The 26942-nt window shown below is 41.9% G+C and overlaps 1 protein-coding gene across 7 annotated transcripts in view; it reads right to left on the reverse strand.

The window, feature by feature from the left end:
• Positions 1-26942, reverse strand: part of LOC126213021 (zinc finger protein 708-like) — a 104874-nt gene that overhangs the window by 16431 nt on the left and 61501 nt on the right. For all 7 annotated transcript variants that reach the window (XM_049940581.1, XM_049940582.1, XM_049940580.1 and 4 more), the window contains one exon: positions 3004-3041. In XM_049940581.1, coding sequence (XP_049796538.1) covers positions 3004-3041 — 38 coding nt within the window. The remainder of the gene's footprint in view (positions 1-3003; positions 3042-26942) is intronic.

Below are 26942 nucleotides of genomic sequence, written 5' to 3' on the forward strand. Positions count from 1 at the left end.
AGAACATGCTACAGTAAACATGAAGTGCATGGTATGGAACATACTTCAGCAGTAGGGATAACGTTTGGAAGATACTTTACGTGGTCATCACAGCTGTGTAAATGTCATGAGGGAGGGGTAAAGCCTGCAGTTAGCCTTGGAAAGTTGTTAATTGGATTTGCACTCAGGTGGGTTAGTAGTCGGCGAATGGATAGCACACAGAAATTGATCACTTGAGTATGTGTCAGAGGGAATGGGCCATTCAAGATGATGAGCGAGCTGGACAATGCAGAATGAGAGGTCCAAATGGTAATAATGTGCATGGAATCTGAAAGGAACGTGGGTGCTCCAGTGCTAAGAGATTCAGGAAGTCAGCTAAGAGGGAACCCCTTGGACAGGTTCTCCCAGAGCACCAAAGCAGATGGTGGGCATTAGAGTCGCCCAGCAGCATAAAGGCGTGAGGGAGCTGATCAATGAGCTGGAGTACATCCAACTAAGTAACAGCAAATGAAAGAGGGGTGTAGAAGTTATGAAGAGGAAAGGTGAAATGAGGAAGGAAAATGTAGACTGCAACAGCTAGCAGTCGAGTGTTCAATGAGATGGATGACCAGCATGGCTCCCCATGAGGTGGACTGCTGTCCTTGGGGGAAGATCACAGAGGACCAGAAGGAAACATGAGAGATCAAAGGGGTTGTGAGGACAATTTCTTTTCTTGGAAGCAGAAAACAAGTGGACACTGCAATTCCAAGAGCAACTGTGACTCCTCGTTAGATCTAATGCCACGAATGTTCCAATGGAGAAGAGACATAATGGGGAAAGGGGATTGGGGAGGAGGGAACACAAGAAGGTTAGTCACCTAGGTGGCTGCCGAGTGCCAGCCTTCAAAAATCCACTGCTACAGGGGGCAGAGGCTGGAGAATCCTGTTCCATGAGGTCTACAAACATATTAGCTTCCCCCCTGGATCAGCCTGGGAATTCCATGGCAGAAAACCAGTAAGCAGTGGGCACCAGCAAAATGGAAGTCAGCCGGGTGAGGGTATATGTGGCAACATTACTGAAGAAGATCTCTAAGTCAGCGAAGGAGAAAACCATTCGTTTTTGTTTGATTTCTTAGAACATTTTAGTTGACAGATGAAGACTATGGTTTTAACTGTAGAAAGTCTTTGCAGGAGTACGGCTTTTATCCTTTCAGCCTGACAGTTGTGTAGCAGGTGATTTCACCACCAGGGGCAAAGATCTGATGGCCTGTTGCACAGCTGTAGGAGACGGGGGTGCTACTGTGACCTGGGTGATTTCACTACTGCAATACTGAACTTGAGGTTGCAAGTCTGGGTGGGCATATTCGCCGTTATGCATGGCATAGCAAAAATGGTACTGTAAATGCCAGATGGTAAAATGCATGGATTTTGACTAGCTAACAACTGCAAGTTACAGTGTGGGGGTTGATGTCCTTCACTCAGATCTCATGGATGGTTCACTCATTAAGACCCATTGGACATTCATGGGATTACAGTTGATACAGCAGAGAGGAGGCAAACAGCTGCCCTCATGAACATCTTTGCTGGGAGTAACACATTTGGCTATGTTTTGACAGGACACATGTTTTATTATAATGTTGACACTTGTAGGATCTCATCTGGTTTGGAATGTGTGGTTGGACCGTGATGACTTCATAGCCTGCCTTAATCTGTGAGGCAATCACTAATTGAGCAGACGGCAGAAAGAGTGCATGTGGGCATTAAGTTCGCATCCATCTTTTTCATTACTCAATGGGCCACAGTGATGCCGTCATTAGAGAGGTAAGTGTGGATTTCTCCCTCAGTGAGGCCATCTAGCATCAGAATGTAAAGAACATGTGAAGATTTCAGTGAACGATGGTCCTCAACACAAACAGGATAACTCTGGAGGAGTAATGCTGTAAGCAGTTGTTGGGCTTGAAAATCACAATACATCTTCAGAAGCAAAGTTGTATTGCATAAATGACAAAAGAATTTCACAGGGTCTGCAACTGCTACAGCAACTTTCAGAATGCATGCGTTAACCATAGAAAATGACTGACCACCTCTGGTACATGAAACTGTGAGGGCATTTAGTAGACACGAACTAAGATGGTGATTGAGTCATTGCTAAATAATAACCCATGATTGCCAACATCTCCAATGGTATGCTCCTTCTAACTGGGGGTCCCCTGAAAGTAGGATTCATCCACCATAAATGACTTCACTCCTCAGGTCATACCTCCCAAACTCCTTACAGAGGGACCAACTGGCATTTGGGAAGGTAACAGCTTAGGCAGTCACCCCTGTCTGGGCCTGGCCTGTATCAGAGGGTATGTGTGAACCCTACCTGTTGACCCAGAGCTGGGAATTAATCATTACCTTCTCACCTGTAATGTGTTTAATGAATGGGTCAGCCTTCAGGGAACACCAGGACAAAGGAGAAACAAAGAGAATGAGGATTCACCAGTTAAGTCTTCACAACCTTACTGAAACTGGCACCAGCTACTTGCGGTTCTTCTTGATGGTGGCCCGTGAACTGTTGCCACTAAAAGCTTGTGTGTTTCCTGAGCACCACTGTGGTACACCATTGAAAGAGCTGTTCAACACTATACGCATTAATCTGAAAGGCTGGGAATCAGCTCCAATTTTTGGATATATAGGCACTCACCCTTTCTTCTTACTTGTTCTACTGCAGTATGACATAAGCTTGTGTCCATCAAGATGCATCTGTTGAATTTCAGTGATTTTCATGTGGTGATGTGCATTAAGCACACTACAGCTGCTGACATACCATCTGAACTTTTATTTTCCTGTACAGATATTAGATATTTGCTCTATTTATCTAGTAACAGTCACATAATGGTTGTTGCAGAGAACAACATTACTGACCATACTGCCTTGTAATGTTGTTGCTTATCGGAAATATTGAATAATTACAGTAGTGCATTTTATACCTTAAGTCCTTTCACAAGTAATAAAAATTTATATTTCTCAAAATGTTCTGCAGTGAATTATGAAAACTTACCTTGTACTATCAGATGCATATCTTGTTGAGGTTTCCACCTGAAATATTTGAAGAAATGGCCTGTGATTTACAACTGATGAGACAGTAAATAAATATAATTCTATTAATGCCCACCAACATGTGAGTGGTCCACAAAATGCTATAAGTGAGGCTTGAAAATATCATTAAAGAGGACATGATAAAAAGTTGCAGTTAATGAAACAGAATGTTAGTAAGAATTCACTCTCCATTTTTTCACTTTGTCTTCAGTACTGTAAATATCTACATAAGCCAGTAATTCGGTTGTAGCCATACTTCCTACTAGACACTTCACAAAGGAAATTGACCACAAAAATCTTAAATCTGTCATGCACCTACTACTTGTGCAAAATTTTCGTTCACTTTTGTTTTATTATGAAAAGTGACAGATGAATCTATCATCGCAAGTGACACAATTGGGCCTTTGCGCACTGGGCAGCCCAGACCAACTTGCAGAGGTGAGGAGTGACTTCTAAACCCAACCATAAGTTCACACCCAGAACTACATACATGCTTGGACCATTAACTATACAAACATTAATAAATATTGGCAGACTCAAAATACTTTCAGACATTGTAAATGGACAACAAGTTAAAATTGGCATTACAAAATGGCATGTTCACAGATGAAAAAATACCACATTCAGAGAACTATAGATTTTTCAAAAAGAACACAAGGAAGAAATTCATGAAACTACTCCAGAACTAGGCTCTGCATTCATAAATGGCAAATCTATTTTGCAGTCAGTACCAAATTTTTCATTACCTCCAGAAAGACACTCTCCCTGCAATAATTCAATATTTAGATGAGAAATACACAATAATTAATGGTCATGTACCAATAAATCAGGGTAACAAGAACAATGCAGAAAGCAAAACAGTCTTGAAAACAATGTTGAGAAGAATCTGATGAAGTGCTAGAGGAAAACAAAAAAATTTTATTAAATTTTTATCCTCAGACTGGCACAGGATGGAGATGAGAACATTTTCTGCCTCAACTGCTATTAACTGTATTTATTCACAACTGGAATTTTGACTTATGCCATTCTCCAGTGACATCTTACTATGAACTACATTGAAGTTATTAAATGTCATGCCTAGTGCTTGGGGAGTGGATATTAAGACGTGCAGTATGACATGACTGACAGAAATTAGTACATGAAGTACTACCATTGTCTGGACATACAGATTACATTTAATGAATGTGCAATTTGTGAAAATGGTTAACACAAGGAAAGTATTACCTCAAAAAGAATTATAAAGGATTCAGATGTCACACTGGGCTACCACTTGAGAACTGTACAGCTGCCAAATTAATTTTGAATACATACATTCCATAACTGTCCAGGGAGAAAATGTTTCCATTTATGTCTGCCTGACTGTGGATGTAAGAAAGAAGGAAAAATGGTAAGAAAAAGACATTTAGCTAAATTGTTGGCATATAAAACCCCACCCACAAACCCACATACACCAGTATAAAGATATGAGGTCTACAATAATATGATTTGAGAATATCAAATAGCTTATGTTCCAACAACAAAGCACAATTCCAAAAAGTGATGATTTCCAGAGTTGGACAAAGATACCTGTTGAAATTGACTATTATCACCTAATCATAAAAGTAAGATTCCTGGCCTGTAATAACAGATAGCCATGTTCACAGAAGATTAAAAGAAATTCCACGAAAAGTTCAAGGAGAAAACAACAGTAACAATTCCAAAATAGGAGATTTATCAGAGATAGCTTAGGACAGGACGGTCCTCTGAAGGGCAAATCGATAAAGGACTGAAGGAGCAAAATACTATTGGAATACATCTGTAAACCTTAGAAGGCTTATGACTATGAAGTAAGACTGCTTTTATTCAAAATTCTTAAAGAATCTAAAATACAGAAGACAACACGAGTCGTCTTAAAGAACTACAGCCTCATTTGAGACAAGAACAGACTTTAGCCAAGGCAAAGGACTAATGCCATTCTTCTTTCAGACCATACTAGAAAAGTGAACATTCAACAGATGGAGCAGTTGTCAGAATCCAATACCAGAAGTTGAATACTACTTGGCTAGAAAATGGGTGTCACAATTGTCTCTTCAACTTTTGTACATAATTAAGCAATACTCATAGTGTAGAGAAAGGACAAAACAGAGAGAGAGAAAAACAGTAGGAGAAGCATGACTACTTGTCTCCTCTGGTAAGAAGCAGTAGTGGGTAACAACAGGACTGCAATATCCCAAGCAAATAGTAAGTATGGGAGTATCAGGGGAAGACAAATTTAAGGATCTATGAGAAGTCATGTAGCCAAATGGTGGGGAAAATGGAACCACAAAAGGTAGACTATGAAAGATGGTCTTTGCATTTCTGTTAACAGAAGATGTTTACAGTAAAAATTCTTTCTCCAAAATTGCAGAACCTCAGACTTGCAAGGCAGTCATTTGGCCAGGATACACATCTGCATCACAAACACCAATTTTAGAATCACCAAATGATAGTGAAAATTATGAAAAAAGGAAAGATATTAGGAAAAAGGACAACAGTGCAATCATTTAAATTCAGGAACAACACAGAAGTATAGATAAATATGTAGGAAAATAACTGGAGACAAAATTTGGCAAAGAAGGCTAATGAATCTTATCATACTAAAAAGAAAAACTGTGCAACAGTACTAAAAACTTAAGAAAAGAACTCATTGGCTTACAGAACTGCACCAAGACCTACCAGAAACTTGTATAAATAAGCAAGAAATTTAAAACCAAATACAGAAACAGAATTGAGTTGATGAATTTTCCACAGCAAAATAGTTCAAAAAAGAAAAGACAGAAACTGGATGTCAAGTGAGTGGAAACAAGAAAGTGTACAGATGAAAGAGTAGCATAAAGAAATGTAAAGCCTTAGCTGGCCTGTACCTGAGAAGGGAAAAAAAATAATACTGTTCCACATTTCCAGTACCATCTCAATAAAGCGCAGCAATTGTATATGTACTGCAAACACATTACAGCAAGGAGGTCAAAGAGTCTCTGCAAATATGCAGGGAAAAGTATTTGGAGTGTTTTGTTATGCTACAGCAGTGCTCAGAAATGTTTAGCAGTTGTGTTATGCTGTCAGTACTGCTTGCATGCAGTCAAAAAAGAGCAACATGTATGTGTCACTTTATCAAGAGCTTCATGCTGCTGGGGTTACATATCTAGTGAAAGAGCAAGATCATACAACAATGTAAGTATGTTTCTTTAGCTCAAAAGTATGTAGCTTGCCTTGATGATATGGTATTCATTAACTACTATGACTCATGTATTCACTCAGAGGTTGTTTACTTGTAGAGAACTAAAAGTATAGCAAAATGAAACACTTGATTGATGTGAGACAAGCTGTTTTGCATGACTTCAAGATTGGGAGGTAGCAATCTATCACTGTTAAAGACTATGGCATACCACAGTCAGTAAGAAGTGTGCACAGTCAGCGGCCAGAATTTGGAAATAACAGTAACCAGTAAGCCAAGGTCAGGTCATTATTGAAGGGCAAGGAGGAAGGGCAGAATGATTTGTAAGAAATCAGCTGCTGCTCCAAGTGAAAAACATCTCAACAAGTCAGGGATGATAGGAAGCAACATAATGGACTGAGCCAATGCACATCTACTGTAAAAAGTCACTAAGTAACGGACGATTTACATGAAAAATGACATAAACCCACTCATAAATTCAAAAAATAAGGACAGGATAGAGTTTGCAAGGAAACCTCCAACTTGGAATGCCAAAGATAAGTCTAAGATTTCATGGAAAAACAAAAATTAATTTAACATTTAATTTTTGATGGTGTCCAGTACACTGGATGATTCAGTAAGAATTGGCACCAAGAATAACTCTGGAAGTATGGTAGGAGTTAAGAAGTTTGTGGGGAAAAAAGTTGCATGATACAACAGGGGCCATAATATGGCGGGTTCTTGTTGCTTCAGACATATAAAGATCAACTTTTTTTTTAATGGGATGCTATAGTTTGTTACATATTTTCTGATAGCGGCTATGGAGACAAATCCAATGATGAGTAACAGTAAGGTCTTTGAAGGTCAATGAAGTTGGCATTAACGTCCATTTACAGAAGGTGTTCAAAGTGATGATCATTGGTATCAATGTAGTGCTGCGATCCTCTTATCATGGATTCAGTGGTATTCCGTATCACCTTGGCACATATTGAAGCACATGCACCGACAATTATCTCTCGTGTATCTTCAGGTGTAGTTGGAATGTCTTTATAAACAATGGATTATTTCTTGTGGGTATTCATAAAAGACAGAGGAATCAAATCTGGCAAACCACCCACCCACGAAATCACCTCCATGTCCAATGATTTAGGAATTCTCTCTGCAACTCACTTCTAGCCATCAGCAAAAAATGTGCCAGACACCCATTGTATTGATACCACATTCTGTTCCTTGCTCCTAAAAGTATTTCTTCCAATAACAGGCCTAATGTTTCTTGCAGGAAATTGGTGTACTACCTACTACTAAGACTGCCTTTGATGAAACAGGAACCTGTAATTATGTCTTCCAGAATCCCACACTATACCATCATTGACCACAGTTTTTGGTGTGTAACTTGCAGCAATGAACATGGATTTTCAGTTGCCAAATAATCCATATTATGCAAATTAGTATTTCCATGGTTCACGAATGAAGCCTCGACACTAAATAAATTAATAGATGTGTCCTCCCTCAATCTGAAGTTGAGCCATCAGCAGAATTTAATGCGATGCATACAATCCGTACCAGTTAATTCTTGGTGAAGGCTGATATTGCACGGATGATATTTATGGTGATGCAGAACACGAACAACAGTACTCTGGCTCATGCCAAATTCCCTTGCAATTTGATGCAAACTAGCACTAGAATCCCTAACCCCAGTACAACAGTACCAGCTCTCACTGAATTTTGTTGGTCTTCTCTGTAAATGAGAAGCATATCGATATTCTTCAGAGGACTACATCATTCACATTCACTTGCTTTGATGATACTAGTCTTTCTGTTCCTGTTAGTGTTGTATTGGAAAACTGTCGAATGGCGTTTACAGATCAATGACACATAAGATGGATATGGCCTATTTGACAAATATTTACTATTTGCACGAGTTATGAGAAAGAATTATGTGCTTCGATAAGTGCCAATGTGATAAGGAATACCACTCAATACATGATAAGATGGTCGCAGCACGGCATTAAATGGTCATCACTTCGAGCATCATCTGTAAGTGGACGTTCATGCCACCTTCTTGACCCTCACAGACCTTACTATAATGCACGATTTGATTCCTCTTGATAGCCGCTATCAGAAAATGAGTACTAAACTATAGCATCCCATTAAAAAAATGAAAAAACAAAAACTAAGTTGACCTTCATATCTGATGCAAACCCATCTAGCAACAAAACTCCAACGTCATATTATGGCCCCCGTTGTCCCATGTAACATTTGTCCCACAAACGTTTCAGCTACTCTAATACTTTCTCAGTTATTCTAGGTGGCAATAGTTACTTGCCCTATATACATAACAAAAAAGCTGAAGGGGCAAAACAAGGATGAGGTATAGATCACTAAGCTTGGTAGTGGAAGTGTCATGGTGTGGGGATGTTTCCTGTAGTCACATTTTAGAAAAGAATATGATTCCATGTAGGAAAAAGAATATGTCACATAATTGCATATTTCAGCAGGTCAATGATTCAAAACACACCTCTGATTATTTTCTAAAAAATTCCTTTCAGACCAGAAACTAACTTGTTGAGTGCTAAGCCATAGCCTGGATCTAAATCCAACTGATTGACACTGAACATTTCTCATTTAACATTGAAACAGAAACAAATATACATTTAATCTGGAAATGGAAAAAAGAACACTTTGACACCGGTGTGTCAGACCCACCATACTTGCTCCGGACACTGCGAGAGGGCTGTACAAACAATGATCACACGCACGGCACAGCGGACACACCAGGAACCGCGGTGTTGGCCGTCGAATGGCACTAGCTGCGCAGCATTTGTGCACCGCTGCCGTCAGTGACAGCCAGTTTGCCGTGGCATACGGAGCTCCATCGCAGTCTTTAACACTGGTAGCATGCCGCGACAGCGTGGACGTGAACCGTATGTGCAGTTGACGGACTGAGCGAGGGCGTATAGTGGGCATGCGGGAGGCCGGGTGGACGTACCGCCGAATTGCTCAATACATGGGGCGTGAGGTCTCCACAGTACATCGATGTTGTCGCCAGTGGTCGGCGGAAGGTGCACGTGCCCGTCGACCTGGGACCGGACTGCAGCGACGCACGGATGCACGCCAAGACCGTAGGATCCTACGCAGTGCCGTAGGGGACCGCACCGCCACTTCCCAGCAAATTAGGGACACTGTTGCTCCTGGGGTATCGGCGAGGACCATTCGCAACCGTCTCCATGAAGCTGGGCTACGGTCCCGCACACCGTTAGGCCGTCTTCCGCTCACGCCCCAACATTGTGCAGCCCGCCTCCAGTGGTGTCGCGACAGGCGTGAATGGAGGGATGAATGCAGACGTGTCGTCTTCAGCGATGAGAGTCGCTTCTGCCTTGGTGCCACTGATGGTCGTATGCGTGTTTGGCGCCGTGCAGGTGAGCGCCACAATCAGGACTGCATACGACCGAGGCACACAGGGCCAACACCCGGCATCATGGTGTGGGGAGCGATCTCCTACACTGGCCGTACACCACTGGTGATCGTCGAGGGGACACTGAATAGTGCACGGTACATCCAAACTGTCATCGAACCCATCGTTCTACCATTCCTAGACCGGCAAGGGAACTTGCTGTTCCAACAGGACAATGCACGTCCGCATGTATCCCGTGCCACCCAACATGCTCTAGAAGGTGTAAGTCAACTACCCTGGCCAGCAAGATCTCCGGATCTGTCCCCCATTGAGCATGTTTGGGACTGGATGAAGCGTCGTCTCACGCGGTCAGCACGTCCAGCACGAACGCTGGTCCAACTGAGGCGCCAGGTGGAAATGGCATGGCAAGCCGTTCCACAGGACTACATCCAGCATCTCCACGATTGTCTCCATGGGAGAATAGCAGCCTGCATTGCTGCGAAAGGTGGATATACACTGTACTAGTGCCGACATTGTGCATGCTCTGTTGCCTGTGTCTATGTGCCTGTGGTTCTGTCAGTGTGATCATGTGATGTATCTGACCCCAGGAATGTGTCAATAAAGTTTCCCCTTCCTGGGACAATGAATTCACGGTGTTCTTATTTCAATTTCCAGGAGTGTATGTTCCTCCCAAGCCAAGAGAAATACCAATAACCTGCTATCCATTGGGAATACTTTTCTGTGAGAATAAGCTGATGACTGTAAGGCAGTATTTAAATTCACATTCATACAACTTTTGCACTAGTATCTTTTAGGAATTTTAGGACTTTTCCAAGGTCAATGCCATGATAGCAAGTAGAATTTTGGTCACTGATTTAAATATACTCATAAACACACTGACGACCAAAAGATGAATGTGGTCAAACTAAGCGAGGAACAGCAATAAACAAAGGATTCAACAAATCAAATATTCTAACTCTGCTGACTGTTCTCTCAAAAAATCACATTCATAGCCAACTGCTAATTTGTCATTTTCCAGCTATAAAATATTATTCACAAATATTACATAGAAAAACACTAAAATTGAATTCAACACTACTATATCAAATTATGCATCTCAACTTCAGGAGTTAAATATAGTTCTGACTAGTTTTTCATTAATAAATTTTTATAATCACTGATTACAATAACGGTAATTTGTACTACTGGTAAGCCATAACTGCCATAAGCATAAACAATACATCAAACTGTACAGTGAATACATATTTGTCTGGAACTCCACTGGATCCAGGGTATCTAAAATTCGACTAAAACTTCTCAATTTGACCAGAGTTAAATATACTCCACACTTACATACACAAAAAGGTAGCATATTTTACACTCTTTATCCTTAGTGAATGTGTCTTAAGTACTTTTTTGACAAATTAACTATTATGCAGTGTGATCAAGATATGTCCACTTCAACTGGTTGTAATTCAAACTTGGTATGTGCTACATAGTAACCTAAAGCACCATGTAAATGAGCAGGAAATTACAATCTCGCCTGATATGACACATTTGTCTGTATAGAAATATTTCCTTGTATTTACTTACTGTAACAGTTGCATATGATGGCAGTTAATCATGTTTTCACTTATATTTAATGTAATATTTATCTCAGAATATTTCATAAGGTTCTAATGTGACCAGCATGTGGATGTGCTTATCTCAAGCCAGGCTTCACAAAATCTTCACTAGAGTACCAAGTAATCCAGAAGGTATATTGAGGAAGGAGGAGGAGGAGAATATACAAAGACAGCACATGAGACACTGGAACTGCTCTGCAAAACTTACTTTCCTCAATATGCTCTGGCCGATAATGTAGATCAGAACATGATCCCTGAAAGACAATGGTTCTCAGGCACTCAAAGAGAGGATGGGGAATCGGCCAAGGAGTGTGTCAATTTCAGTAAAATCCAATGGGCAGCGGGAACATTCTAAGTGGTCAAGTTACCTGCCCGAGATGGAATCTTTCCAGCTCTCTTGAAACAAGCAGGAGAGAATCTTATGAGTCCTTAGCAGGTTGTTCAGGGTTAGCCTAGCAGTGGGAGTCATTCCCAATGCCTGGAGGGCAGTGAAGGTTGTCTTTATTCCAAAGCCAGGGAGAATTGATCATACCAAGGCCAAGGATATGAGACCAATCAGTCTGGTTAATGCACATGTTGGGGAAAGGAGGCTAAATAGGGCTCCTCTACATACAAACCAACACACATATCAACCAGGTAAACCATGTGAGACCACTCTGTCAATTTTCTGGGAGGGTGGAGAAAGCACTTTGCTTTCAAGAAATAGCCCTCTGCATCTTCCAGGACATCGAGGGGGCTTTTGGTAATTCAACCTTCGATTCCATGGTAAGGGCAGCAGAGGTACATGATCTACTGACCACTATATCTGGGTGAACTAGGGCCACACTTAGTGGAAGGAGGGTAGAGGCCACAATGATGAATGAAATGATGATAATGAACACCACTAGAGGTTGTCCACCAGGAGGATTTTTGTCCACTATATTGTGGAATCTAGTGGTGAATGAACTCATTTAGGAACTAAATTTCAGTCAATGTTTTTGCCAAGGATAATCAGATGACCTTGTCATTGTAATACTTGGCACAAGGAGTGCTTGACATTGTGCAAGATTGGTGCATTAAACAGGACCTAAGGGTTAATCCTAAGAAGAATGTTGTATCAATCACAAAGAATCATATCCAATACTCAAGTCTGAATGTAAAGCTTTTCAATGAAACCCTACTTGTGAAGAGGATAGTGAAATATCTAAGGGTAAGTAACATGAATCCCTCACATTAAGATCATCTGCTCCAAGGTGAATTGTACACTAGTGAGTACCAACAGGGCTTATGGCAAAAACTGGGTCCTAAGACCCTGAGGTATGCACTGGATATACACCATGATGGTTTGGCTTAGGATCTCCTACGGGGCCGTATTGTCGTGGAAGAAGGTAGAACATCAGGTTGCAGCTAATTATCTTGCTAAGGTGCAGAGACTTGCCTGGTTAGCCATAACAGGGAGAATTAGTAGCACACCAACTACAGGGATGGAAGCCATGCTGAACATGCCTCCACTACACCTTTGGGTTTAGATGAAAGCTGGTGCATACAGACTCAAAACTTGTTAAAACTGGATCTCGTTGGGATATCCACACACACACACACACACACACACACACACACACACACACACACACACTAAAATAGTGAGTGAAGCAAATATGGGAATGGCTGGGGAAATGCCGGCCGACTATATAATAACTCCTTACTCCTTCAACAAGCCTTACAATATAGTAAATGGAAGTAGGGAGCAGTGGGAAAAACCAGTTCGACACCATATGGATAGAAATCAGACCAAGGTGCTGGGGTTGTGGTGTATGGGATTCAGCAAAGACTGGAGGGCATCATCTCTCTAGGAAAACTGGCCTTGGTATTCCAAGCTGAAATTACTGAAATCAGGGCATGTGTGGAGAATATACATAGGTGCTACAACGACTGTAGCCACTATATCTATTCAGCCAGGCAGCCTTGAAATCATTGGCAGCTCCTGCAACTATATCTACGATTATTGTTTGTCACAGAGCTCTGGTGGAGTTAGGGGAAGCAACAGGGTAAACCTAATGTGGGTCATTGGCCACTCAGGGATTGGTGGCAATGAACAAGCCGAAAGACTGGCCAGGATGGGGGCAAAGACTCCATTCATTAGACCCTAACCTGTCATTACAGTCACCATGACTATGATCAAACTAGAACTACAGAACTGGCTTACACGACAGTACATAGAATACTGGACCAAGGTCTATAAGCAAAACATGGTAAGGTAATGTTGCCAAAGCCATGTTTTAAAAGAAGCTCTATAATCCTAGAGCTTGAATGTGAAAGAGATTAAACTTAAGATTGGGCTGATGACCAGCCATGAGAATTTCAAAAAACACCTACATACCATGGGTACAACGGAAGAAGACCCTAAATGTAGCATCTGTGATGGGAGTGAAGAAACTGCATCACACCTATAATCGAATGCATGTCACTGCACAGCAAGAGAGACAGAAATTTTGGGGCAACTAGAAGTGGAGAAATTGTGTCTAACAAAGAGCTGGTAAAGGGACTCCTTGCACTATCTAAGGACACTGGTTGGCTTTACTAGATACACAGGGAGCAATACTGCACGAACTATTTTAGTGCGGGCAGAGTCAGGTTAGATCGAAGCTGATATAGTTTCCCTGCCAAAATCAAACCAAATCAATCATCCTTAGTGAATTTGTGTTTAGGTATTTTTTTGACAAATTAACTATTATGCAGTGAGATCAAGATGAGTCGAGTTCAATTGGTCATAATTGAAACTTGGTATGTGCTACATAGTAACCTAAAGCACCATGTACATGAGCATAAAATTATGCTCTCATCTGATATGACAAACTTGTCTGTACAGAAATATTTACTTGGATTTACTTCTTTTTAACAGTTGCATATGATGGCAGTGTATCATGTTTTCACTGATATTTAATGCAAAATTAATCTTAGAATGTTTGGTAGGCCTCAAAGTGAACAGCATGGGAAGGTTCTTATTTCAAATTGTTTAGTTTCAACAAAAACAATGTACTTTTAATCACTGTTATTTCAATTTACTTTTGTAATATGCTTTGAAGCTAACATTGTATGGTTTCTTGATGTTTTCAATAAACAGTGCTGCTGTGCCTCATGGCTTCTTTGGTAATATATTTGTGTTTCTCACAGTCTGGGCTGGTAAACAGTTTCTGTTAAGTCTGCGTAGGTTTTGACAGCAGTTAAACTGAAGCCTCTGGGCAGCCAACCAGTTGTGTCACTTCACTTCTCTAAAATTGTATGGACAATATGACTTTGAGCAAAACTTGAGGATTTTCACATTTTCTCATTGTTGTATCTTTTTGTGACTGAAGACCTTTCTCTTTGTGCAACTGATAGTTCTGTTTTGTGCTGAACTTTGATCAGACAGTGACACAGCATGAAAGATGAACTTATATTGACCCAAAGTTGGAACTTAGATTTTAGTTCTGATTTCAAAGTAGCCTATGTAACTGGGGAATCTGTCAAATATTCTTAATTATTCACATAATTAAACTACATTATACTCAGTCTGAAGACTTCAACCTTGCTATGTGAACCTATATAATTCAATTTAATGATTTTAAGTATAGCTATTTCTACTTTTGTGTCTAACATTGACAGTATACAACATTCAGTTTAACTTTGCCACTGTGTTCATATTTCCTTATTTAGTTTTCATTGCATTTAAATTCCATTTAAACAACTTGCTTAAGTATACATTACCTACTGCAATATATGCCTAACTTCATACTTTTAGATGTTGGTTGATTGACAAAATCTAGTGTAGACAGCTGGTGGTTTTAACAGGGTAGATACTCAGTGGTGGATGGCTTTGACCCATGCATGGGACTGTAGAGGTACAATCTAACATCAGATTTGGTCACTAGCCTGAAACTCAAGACATCATAGGACCAATTTCAAAACATTAACATTACATAGCTTGAATAAAATTTCTCATTAAGGAGTAAGCTCTCAGTGTCAGTAGCTGGACTGAAATCATCAGTGATCCTACTGGCACACAAAATGAAGGTAACAGATACAAGGCCAAAAAATTCAATTTGATCTTCCAATGTTATTTTACCATGGAATATTTTAATGGAGTTCCTCCTTTCAGTACCAGCATAAACATCAAAATGACAGATTTTGAGATGATCAACAACTGTTGATTTTCTACTTTGTAACCACTTAATAGAAAAAACGCACCTGGACCATATGAGATGGCTGTACAATATCACTCATATTAAAATGAACTTGTTCCTTCTCTAACAGCAGCACATCGTAAGTCTCTGAGCCCATGAAAGTGTCCTAGTTATTGGAAGAAGGCACCAATCAATCATTCTCTATCTGTGTCACCTGACAGATGCACATAATCATAGCAAAATAAAGCGTGTACATGAATAATGCTGTAGGGCACATTTCGGAGTTTTTAGGAAATCGACAAAAACCATTAATAATAATGTAATAGCAGATATGTGTTGTTTGAAGATGCCGACTGTTGAAAATACCTGCTTGTGCTTTTTAAAATTGCACTAAGGGTAGGTTTTAGAAAATAAATAAATATTGTAACAGAAGAGCAGTGTATAGCAACTGATATACAGCATTACTGCAGATCAAACTGATTTTTATTGTAAACTGATTACTTTGGTCTTAAAATAATAGAACACGAGTTTGTTATCAAGTTGAGACCCAAAGCTGGCACAATACCAGATGGTAGATAATGTTTTTATAAAATGCCTGTATTTTGATTCCATGTACTTCGTCACGTCCAATAGATCACTTTTCTGCTCCTTACAAGTTTCAGTATCCATTGTAGAGCAACCAAAAAGCAAAACACAACAGAATTTCTTTTACTTCATGTTCACACCCATGTTTCTAAATGAAATGTCTTCCACATGAATGAAGCATCCTTATGCCTCAAGGCATAACTTCAACCAGAGTACACCAGTAATTTTCAAAGCATGTGGTGTTTTGATAACCAGCTCCACAGGTCCTATGTCCTTGAAGTCTTCCATCATCTCCTGAATGGTCAGTTTTTAAGGTTCTACAGAGGCCTAAGCTATGACATGCTTCCATTCTAAAGGAGCCATAACTTTTGATGCTTTCTTTTCTCAATCACTGCAAAGTTCCTGTCACAATGTAGGAAACTAATCCTCTAACATAAAAACCTTTTGTTTTTCTACATAGTACTTGCAGTTGACCAGATACAAATGAAGTGCTAAAATTCTCCAGTTATTGTTCTGCCCAACATGGTGGTCAGGCCATATAATTAGTTTGCATTTCATACCTTCTTCAAGCATAACAAATTTAATCAGACCAGAAACTATTTTGCTGAACCAAATCTTGCATCAGATCCATCCCCTAAAGTACCAAAGTCACGAACCATGAAATTATACGATGTCAGCTGTCTCTGGCACAATACCATGGAATGTGCCAATGTATGACAAAGTAGAACCTGTTGTACATCAACACATGTAACATACATATTGTTGTTCTTTTGTAGCCATTTCTGTGTTTTTTTTAGCAGTCTGTATGCTCAGTCTGCTTTTGTATGACAACTGACCTAAGTTCCATGTTGTGCATTTGTATCTCACCTGAAGCTGCGAGCGTAAACAAGCGACAAATTCTGGACAGATTTAGACTGTGGTACAGACATTATTTTGAAGATTTATTCCTACTTTGAGAAACTCAAACTGAGTTCCTGAATCTGAGACGTGTCTTCATTTGTTATGGCATGTGGCCTACACAAATACTTTCCTCAACCACCTTCAGGAGTTGTAATTCCACTTTCCAGTTTATGTTGAAGAGAGCTTTCATTTCGGGTGATACAGAATATGCCAAGCAATGTTTTCTGACACACTTCTTTTGACTGGACTTCATATTTGAAAGTAGCTTGTTTCAATGAAGTACTGTCTGTCTTACCTTCCTTTCATCTGCCTGGCACACCTATTTACATGGAGTTTATCAGGTAAATTGACTTCATTGTGCATCAAGACATGGTATTCTTTGTACAGCTTTAACTTAATTTTCATACTTAAATGTCATAGAATCCTCTTTTTGTACACACTTCAGTATTGCGTACATGATCCTGAATCATGCTGTCAATATTACTACCCAATATTCAACTGAAGTATCATAACCCACATTGTCTTTTAATAATACAGCAGTGTGTATTCAACATTTTCAACAATGATAAAGACAGAATTGCAGTTAGTTTTATCTTACTTAGTTACTTACTTTTACTATAATATTGTCAAAAGATGCTCATAACGTATGTTGTTAGAGCCATGTACTCTACAGGGTACATATGCTGTCATTCAGGACGTGTTATTCAATAAACATATGTCCTTTTACAAAACCGAAGAAACCAATCCAGCATTATTCCACTCACTTGCATTGGTGGCTGTTTCACAGGAACTACCTTACCTTTTGTGATTTCTGTTCCAATCTGCCATCATGTAGTCTTTCTCTCTTAATATCCTGCCAATTACTCGAAGTTAATTTTCCTTTTCTGTGCACTATTTGCCCTTGGACCACTTACTGTAAGCGTTACCTTCCGAAACTATGCAATACTTGTAACACCTTGCAAGCAGACAAGATTGTGGTCATCTCACACTGTGGTCACATTGTGTCCTCCAGTATCTAGTCTCCACTGATTCCACATCTGCCTCACTGTTGATGCAACTTGCCTCATATGAGCCACAATGTGACAGAATGACCAATAATTCTGCCCCATTTAAACACACACACACACACACCTATTTCACCTTGTGAAACTCAAAAGAAATAGTGGCACTTTATTACATGTTGCTATTTCATATGACATCTCTGCATCCAGTGCTGTGTAACACTGACCTGTCCTATCACACAAAAGATGCCAATACTGGGCCTATGTGCACACAACTTCTCTGCCAATTAAATCACATATTATGTTTCAACTGTTCTAAAGTCCACTTATCGTGGCATGGTGCACACCACTGCTTCTGAATGTGTTACTTTCTAGAAACAGTAGTGTATTACATGGAGTACATAAAGTCCGGGAAAACTTTCAATTATTTATTGCACAAGAACCAAGCTTTGTACAGATGTCATACATATGTCATTTTGAAGAGAAACCCCAAAATTTTTTTTATGTATACCAGCACAGTGTAGTTTGATAATTTGCCAATGATAGCACTACTTGCAAACACTGCAAGTTCAGGTGTGGAGTGAGCTTTCTGTGTGTTGAAGTTTGACAAAAACAAGTATGCTACAGCTCTTCAACAGATGTTTAGAACCAAGTACAGTAAGAAGCCACCAACAAGGAAGGCTATTTACCACTGACACAACAAATTCATTATGACAGGTTGCTTATGCCCAGCAAAGAAAAGTGTACATTCCAGTAAGAGTGGAGTGCATACGAGAGACATGCTGGGATGGATATGGCAAGAATTTGATTACCGTCTGATGTCTGCTGGGTCACTCATGGTTCGCATATTGAGTGTTTGAAAAAAAAAAAAAAACTTTCAGAGTTTCTTTTCAAACTGCAATACGTATATCTGTATATCTGTACAATGCTTAGTTGCTGTGCCATAAATAACTGAAAGTGTTCTTTGACTTCATGTACACCCTGTATTTTAACAATATTAATGTATCCATATTCTGGAGCTACATATACACACCACAAGATGACAGTAAGTAACCTAGCCAACTTCAGAATTATTATGAAATTAAGTTACCTATTTTTGATTTACACTTTTGATCATGCCAATTATGTTAAGAACAGTGAACCTCCTACAAAATGTACTTCACTTTAATAATGCCAGCTGTAAATTTGAAAAAAAGAAACAGAGTGAGACCTATACTACTACTATAACATGACCTTCACTCATTTACACTGCATTTGTGCATTGCAACAGAAGAATATTTGAAGGAGAAGATCTCTGTCTCCAGTTACAGGTTAGAAACCACACACTTACACAATGAACGAAACAAACGCAACACCAAAACAGTATTTCACAAACACTTTACCTACTCAACAGTGTAGTACTTGTTGCTCCGGCATTATGTGGCTCCAGTGGAGTGGAGTAACAGACAACTTGAGAATGCCTATCTTTAAAATCTGTCCTTTCAGTTGGTCATAACTGCAAAATATTAGAATTATGGCCCAAATTTCAATGTCGCATCACCTACAGCACTGATGTCCTGCAAGTATAGAATCAAGTAATGGAAAACCTTGGATGGAATGTAACAATATTCTGAAGAGCAAAGTTGATTGGTTGGTTGGGACCAATCTGCAGAGTCATCAGTCCCCTTCTCCTGACAAGCAAGGCTCAAGGTACAAAAACACCCAACACCACACCTAAAAATAAAACAAATGGAACAAAAAATGGGGAAAACATATACCACAAGGAAAAGCAGAAGAAGGTATTCAAACCACAGAGCATATGGTCTGGGTCAGCTGATCACCATAATAAAAAGAGGATGAGCCAGCCACTCTGCAACACATTAAAATTTCCACCCCAAAAAGACAAGGCGAGATGAACACATGTAGGGAAAAGACAACCACAAAGACAAATAAATGCATATAAAGTGCGACAGAAATAAAAATGGAGGGAGGGTGGCAACCTCAGAGGGAAGACTAGACACTCACCCTAGATGATACGATAAAACACCCCTCACGAATAAAAAGAAGAACTAAATCTGCTGTTGAAGCACTGTTGCTCAATACTGAAGGTAGGGTGCTGGGAACGTTAAAAGTCCACCGCAGTGCAGCTAGATGTGGGCAGTCCAGCAAGATGTGCATGACAAGTAATATGTGAGCCACAGTGTCACCGAGATGGGTCATCGAGACAGAGGTGGTGTTAGCCACACGTAGTTTGTTGTGCGTACTGAGATTATGCCATTCCATCTCCCAAAACTGAAAAACCTTGTGGCGTAATAATGATCGCACGTCAGTTACAGGGATACCAATCTCCAGAAGAGGTTTCCATGTAACCTGTTTGGCCAGCCTGTTGGAAAGTTCATTACCTGGGATTCCAATGTGGCATGAGGTCCACACAAACAACAGGGATCGACTGGATCATTCCAGGGCACAGATGGACTCCTGGATGGTCGCTACCAAAGGATGGTGAGGGTACGACTGGTCAATAGCTTGTAGGCTACTCAAGAGAAGAAACAACTCACCAGGGCATGAGTGGATGTGCTCAAGAGCACAAGAAATGGCCGCCAGCTCTGCAGTCCAAACACTGCAGCTGCCTGGCAAGGAGGGCTGTTCAATAGGTCCTCCATGAACATATGCGAAGCCAACTTGACCATCATCCATTGAGCTGTCAGTGCCAACCACTTCATGGTTCCGGTGTATGTCAAGAATCGAGAGGAAGTGACAGCAGAGAGCTGCAGGGTTAACTGAGTCCTTAGTGACCTGTGAAATGACCAGGCAAAGATTCAGCCTCAGTGTACACTGTGGTGGTGTACGTGAATGGACCTACAGCATAGTTGGTAAAAGCAAGAACTCGAGACAGAAGAGATCGGATGTGAACCGCAATCTTAAGCCCTGACATGGGCCCCTGATGCAGGAGAGAAACGCCATGGATGGGAAAAGGAGATCGTAATTTGGATGCTCAGGAGAACTGAATGTGTGCAACGTAACTGGAGAGCAGTTAGGCACACCTAACCTTCAATGGAGGAACTCTGGCCTGGTCACTGGACTCATCCTGAAACCTCCTGCTGCCAGTCAATCATCACAGTAGTACTCTGGGTCGAGTAAACGTAATGCTGAGGGTACTGCGAAACAATAAACCAGACTCCCATAGTCAAGACAGGATTGAAAAAGGGCTGTGTATAGCTGCAGCAGCGTAGAGTGATCTGCACCCCAGTTGGTGTTGCTCAGGCAGCAGAGGGCATTGAGGTGCTGCCAGCTCTTCAGCTTCAGCTGACAAAGATGAGGAAGCCACATCAATCAGGCATCGAAATCCAGTTGTAAGAATTGATATGTCTCCATTATAGTGAGTAGACCATGATTAACGTGAAGTTCTGGTTCCAGATGAACAGTACAATGCAGACAGAAGTGCGTGACACATGACTTTGCAGCAGCTGGAAACTGGAAGCTGGGGGCTAGAGCCCATGACTACGCCTTGTGAATGGTTCCCTGTAGGCGCTGCTCAGCAACACCAGTATTGGAAGATCAGTACGAAATGCAGAAGTCGTCTGCATACACAGAAGCTGAGACGAATGGCCTGACAGCTGCTGCAAGACAGTTAATGGCCACTAAAAATACAGATACACACAATACAGAGCCCCGCAGGACACCATTCTCCTGGATATGAGGGAAACTGTGGGAGGCACCAACTTGAACATGGAAAGTATGGAGCGATAGGAAATTTTGGATAAAAATCGGGAGCAGGGCCCGGAGACCCCACTCATATAATGTGACAAGGTTATGATGTCACCAGGCCACGTCTTAAGCTCTTCGTAAATCAAAAAAGATGGCAACCAGGTGTTGGCATCTGGAAAAGGCTGTTTGGATGGCAGACGAGGGAAACTAGATTATCAATGGTACAGTGACCCTGGCAGAAACCACTCTCGCATGGAGCCAATAGGCCACATGACTCCAGGACCCAACACAACCGCTCACTTACCATACGTTCCTACAGCTTACAAATAATGTTAGTGGGGCTGATGGGGCGATAGCTATCCACATCAAGTGGGTTTTTACTGGGATTGAACACTGGAATGCCACTGCGATGGAAAAACGCCATCGCATCAGATCCAGTTCAAGATGATGAGGAGATATCAGTTGTAGTTGAACAAAGATGTTAGATCATCTGACTGTGGATCCGATCTGGCCTAGGAGATGTGTCAGGGCAATGTGCAAAGACGCTGAGGAACTCACACTCTGTAAATGGAGCTTTATAGGTTCAATGTGACATTCATTGAACTAAAGAGCTTTCCTTTCCATTCGCCGTTTGAAGGTGTGAAATGATGGGGGATAGTTCTCAGATGCTGAGGCTCAACCATAGTGCTCAGCAAAGTGCTCGGCAATTGCCTTTGGATTGGTAGAAACACGCCATTGACATTAATGCCAGTAACATCTGTCGGGGTGTGGTACCCACAAACACGTCTGATCTTCGTCCAGACATGGGAAGGTGATGTATGGCACCCAATGGTTGAGACGTACCTCTCCCAACACGCCTGTTTCCGTCTTTTTATAAGCTGGTGAACGTGGGCAGGACCCTTTTAAAAGCTATTAGTTGCTCTAGGGAAGGGTGCTGCTTATGTCGCTGTAGAGCTCTCCGACGCTCTTTAACAGCCTCAGCGATTTCCGGCAACCACAAAGGTACTGACTTTCGTTGGGGGCGCCCTAAAGAACAAGGGGTCATGTTTTCTGCCACAGAAACAATCGTTCTACTGACCCGCTCAACTACCACATCGCTGGTACCATGTGGGGGAGTTCCAATGGTGACACCAGAGGTGAAAGCTTCCCAGTCTGCCTTGTTTAAAGACCATCTTGGTAGACGTCTGTGGGAATGGTGCTGGGGGAGTGACAGGAAGAAGGAAAATTGGTCACTATCATACAAGTCATCGTGGACTCTCCAGTTGACAGATAGGATAAGTCCTGGGATGCAGAGGGATAAATCAGTGGCTGAGTAAGTGCCATGAGCCACACTGAAACGTGTGGGGGGCCCTTGTATTTAAGAGGCAGAGGTCGAGGTCGAGGTGAGACACTAAAGTTTCGACATCTCTACCTTGGTCAGGAAGCACAGTGCAACCCCACAAGGGGGTTATGGACGTTAAAATCTCCGAAGTAGGAAACGTTTAGGGAGTTGATGAATCAGTGCAGCCAATGTGTTCAGGGGTACTGCACCATCTGGAGGAAGATACACGTTGCAGACAGTTATTTCCTGTGTCATCCTTATCCTGACAGCCACAGCTTCAAGAGCGGTTTGAAGGGGCACAGGTTCACTGCATACTGAGTTTTGGACAGACACGAACTCCACCTGACACTATTACAGTCACTATAGTTCTTGTAATATCCCCTACAGCCACAAAGCACAGGGGTCCGCATTACTGGGAACCAGGTTTCCTGGAGGGCAATGCAGAAAGCAGGTGTAAAGCCAAATAGTTGCTGAAGCTCAGCCAGGTGGTGGATAAAACCACAGCCGTTCCACTGGAGAGCGACATTATCGTAAGGCTGGGAAGGTATGAAGCATGCAAGAAGGCAGGTTACACCTCAGGGTCACCTGCTGCCAATGATTGAGCATTTGTATCCATTCCTATTATGGATGAGGCATCAGTGACATCTAGGTCCTCAGGAGATGCTGAGATCTCCACCTCATCCACAGGTGTAGATTTGGTACATAGTGTTGGTGTTGAGGCCACCGGAGGGTTCTTCTTCTTAGCTGTCTTCATTGTTTGTTTGACCTCTCACTCTTCTTTCAGTGTTTGCTGGGAGGACTTCTCGGAAGTAGCTTTAGGCATTGAGGAAGAATGTGAACCACCTCATCCAGCAGCTTTTGGCTCCTTTAGCCACTGGCGAGTGTCCGCTGTGGCATTAGTGGAGACCTCGGGAGAGAGGGTCCCAAGGGACCTCCTCTGCAGGAGATGAGCGAGAGGAGGCTGTTGCTTCTCCGGCTTGGGGCAGGGGACCAATGTCACCTGTGTTTGGGTGATCCTTGCTCCCAAAGTAGGTACTTGTGATGGCAATGGTAATGTAGCTGCAGCACATGTTGACATCAACTGAGTGGGGTGTAATCGTTCAAATTTACGTTTAGCCTCTTGATAAGTCAAATAGTCCAGGGTCTTGTACTCCCATGACTTTCCACTCCTTTTGGAGTACTGTGCAGTCTGACGAGCTGGGGGAGTGCTGCTCACCGCAGTTGATACAAATGGGAGGAGGCATAGAGAAAGTATCTGGCTGCAGTGGACATACGCAGTCTCGACATGTGGTGCTGGAAGTGCAACAGGAAGACCTATGCCCAAATTTCAAGCACTTAGAGCACCACATAGGAGGAGGCATGTATGGTTTAATATCAGCAGTAAACCATCACCTTGACCTTCTAAGGCAATGAATCACCCTCCAAGGCCAAGATGAGGGCACCAGTGGTGATCCTTTTTCTTTGGGTCCCCTGTAAATGCGCCGGATAAAATGAACCACCATTCTAGAGTGGTGTGGAGCTTGCTGTCGGACTGCAAAGAGGAGGTTGCGATAGAAAACAATCCCCTGGACCACGTTAAGGTTTTTATGGGGAGTAACGGAAACAGGAATATCACCCAGCTGGTCACAAACGAGTAATGCCCAGAACTGGGCTGAGGATGCTGTCTGAATCTAGACTGCAAAGCTTCCCTTCTTTGCCAGTGCTGTCACTTCCTCAAACTTATCCTCAAGATGTTCAACAAAAAAATGGAGGCTTCATAGGTAGGAGTGAGTCCCTGTCCATTCTGCTACAGACTAAATACCGAGGTGAATATGACTCTTCTTTCTGTAGCCCTACGTTCCTCCCATTGTGTAGCAAGGGAGGGAAATGATTTAGGATCATATCTGTCAGCATTGTACTGGATCTTGTCCTTCTTACAGACTGCTGGTGCCACAATCACCAGCAAGAGATGACAGTCCGCTTCATTGTGGGTCAGCCACCCTGGTACCACCCACGCCAATCGGGCTTCCCCATGGGTGGCACCCAGCCACAGCAAAAACCACCTGACATGATGGCCATTGCCGGGAGTCCTGATGCCCCAGGAAGACAGGCATCTACTCCTTGGCATATGTGGGCAGTTTACAGCTCAAGCATCAGCCCTGTATTGTCAGGGGACTACCACTAAATGGGTACATGATGGCCCCACCCCAACAAACTGGCTACCATACTGGATATTGGGCTCACAGAAATCTAATACTGTCATGGGGGCAAAAGAGTACAGGAGACAACGTAAGAAGATGACATACCCCCAAAAGTGTCCTCGCCCAAATAGTTGAATTGCAGGTGGAGATGCAAAGCCATGACAAGAGGCTCAGGACGTCAAATCAAGGGGCACTATGGATAACTCACACACCACATAAGGCATCATTTCCCATATGGCCCGTGCTTCTGTAGAATTTTGGAAGTGGTAGGTCGAACCATAAAACTTGTAGGGCTGAAAAGTGAGAGACTTCTTTTAGTCACCTCTTATGACAGGCAGGGATACCTCAAGCATATTCTAATCCCTGGACTAGCAGGAGAAAGCAAAGTTGACACTTTTCATATTGCAAAGATGCCAAGTTGCAGATAGGCACAACAAACTTTTGGCCCATAAGTCTTTCGTCCAAAAAAATCTCACACACACACACACACACACACACACACACACACACACACACACACACGACTGGAACAACCACACAGTGAGCAGCAGCAGCACTACTGCATGATGGGAGTGGTGACAGGGCAGGGGTAACGAGGAGGCTGGGGTGGGGAGGGATAGTAGCGTAGTGGTGATGTACAGTGCAGTGCTGCTGGGGAGGGTGTAAGGATGAGGTGCAAAGAAGGTAGGGCAGCTATCGGGGTTACATGGTGGGCAGGGGAGAGGTGGGGAGGGGGCTACCGGAAAAGAAGTAAATATACTGGGTATGATGGTGGAATGAGGGCTGTATGGTGCTGGAATAAAACAGAAGGCTGAATAGGTGAGGACAATGGCTAATGAAGGATGAAGCCAGGAGGCTTACGTCAATGTAATTACCACCTGTACAATTCAGAAAAGCTAGTGTTAGTGGGAAGGATCCATATGGCAGAGACTGTGAATCAGTCATTGAAATGAAGGGTCATGTTTGACAGCATTCTCAGCAACCACGTGGTCCACTTTTTTTGTGGCTATTCATGCGGACAGATGGCGTGTTGGTTGTCATGCCCACATAGAATGCAGCACAGTGGCTGCAGCTTAGCTTGTGGAGCACATGACTGGTTTCACAGGTAACCTTGTCTTTGATGGGATAGGTGATGCTTGTGATGGTGGTGGAAGAATGTGTGGCACAGGTCTTGCATCTGCACCTATTACAGGAGTATGAGCCATGAGGTAATTGGTTGGGAGCAGGCGTTGTGTAGGGATGGATGAGTAGATTCTGTAGGTTGGTGGACAGTGGAATACCACTGTGGGAGGTGTGGGAAGGATAGTGGGCAGAACATTTCTCACTTCAGGGCACAACAAGAGGTAGTCAAAACCCTTGTGGAGAATGTAATTAAGTTGTCCCAGTCATCGGTGGTACTGAGTTACAAGAGGAATGCTCCTCTGTGGCCAGACAATGGAAGACTCTAAAGATAAGGCATGAGAGATTTGTTTTTGTACAAGATTGGAAGGATAATTATGATCAGTGAAGGCTTCAGTGAGACCCTCAGTATATTTTACAGACTAAGATGCTGCGGGCTATAAAGCATACAATCATTTTTAACCACTTTTTAAAAAGTAACAATGTTACAATTTTTAATATTAGATTGCAAAGTCAGGCTAAAAAAAAAAAATTCTTAGTGTATAAAACTGAACTGACCTAAACGCCCCTGAATATCAAAATTTAACTTCTCCTTCTCATTCATGACCACTGTCTTCTTCATATAAGAGATGGTCTTCACTGCCTGCCAGAGCATTATCTGTGCTGTACTTCTTGAAAGATTTGACCATAATGTCTTCTCTTACTCTACACCATAACTGTCTTTTCCACTGACACACTTGTTTGACTGTAGGTCCTTTCAATGCTCTCTGGTGTG

Source organism: Schistocerca nitens, chromosome 11 (genome assembly GCF_023898315.1).
Source record: "Schistocerca nitens isolate TAMUIC-IGC-003100 chromosome 11, iqSchNite1.1, whole genome shotgun sequence".
NCBI classification, from domain to species: Eukaryota; Metazoa; Arthropoda; class Insecta; order Orthoptera; family Acrididae; genus Schistocerca; species Schistocerca nitens.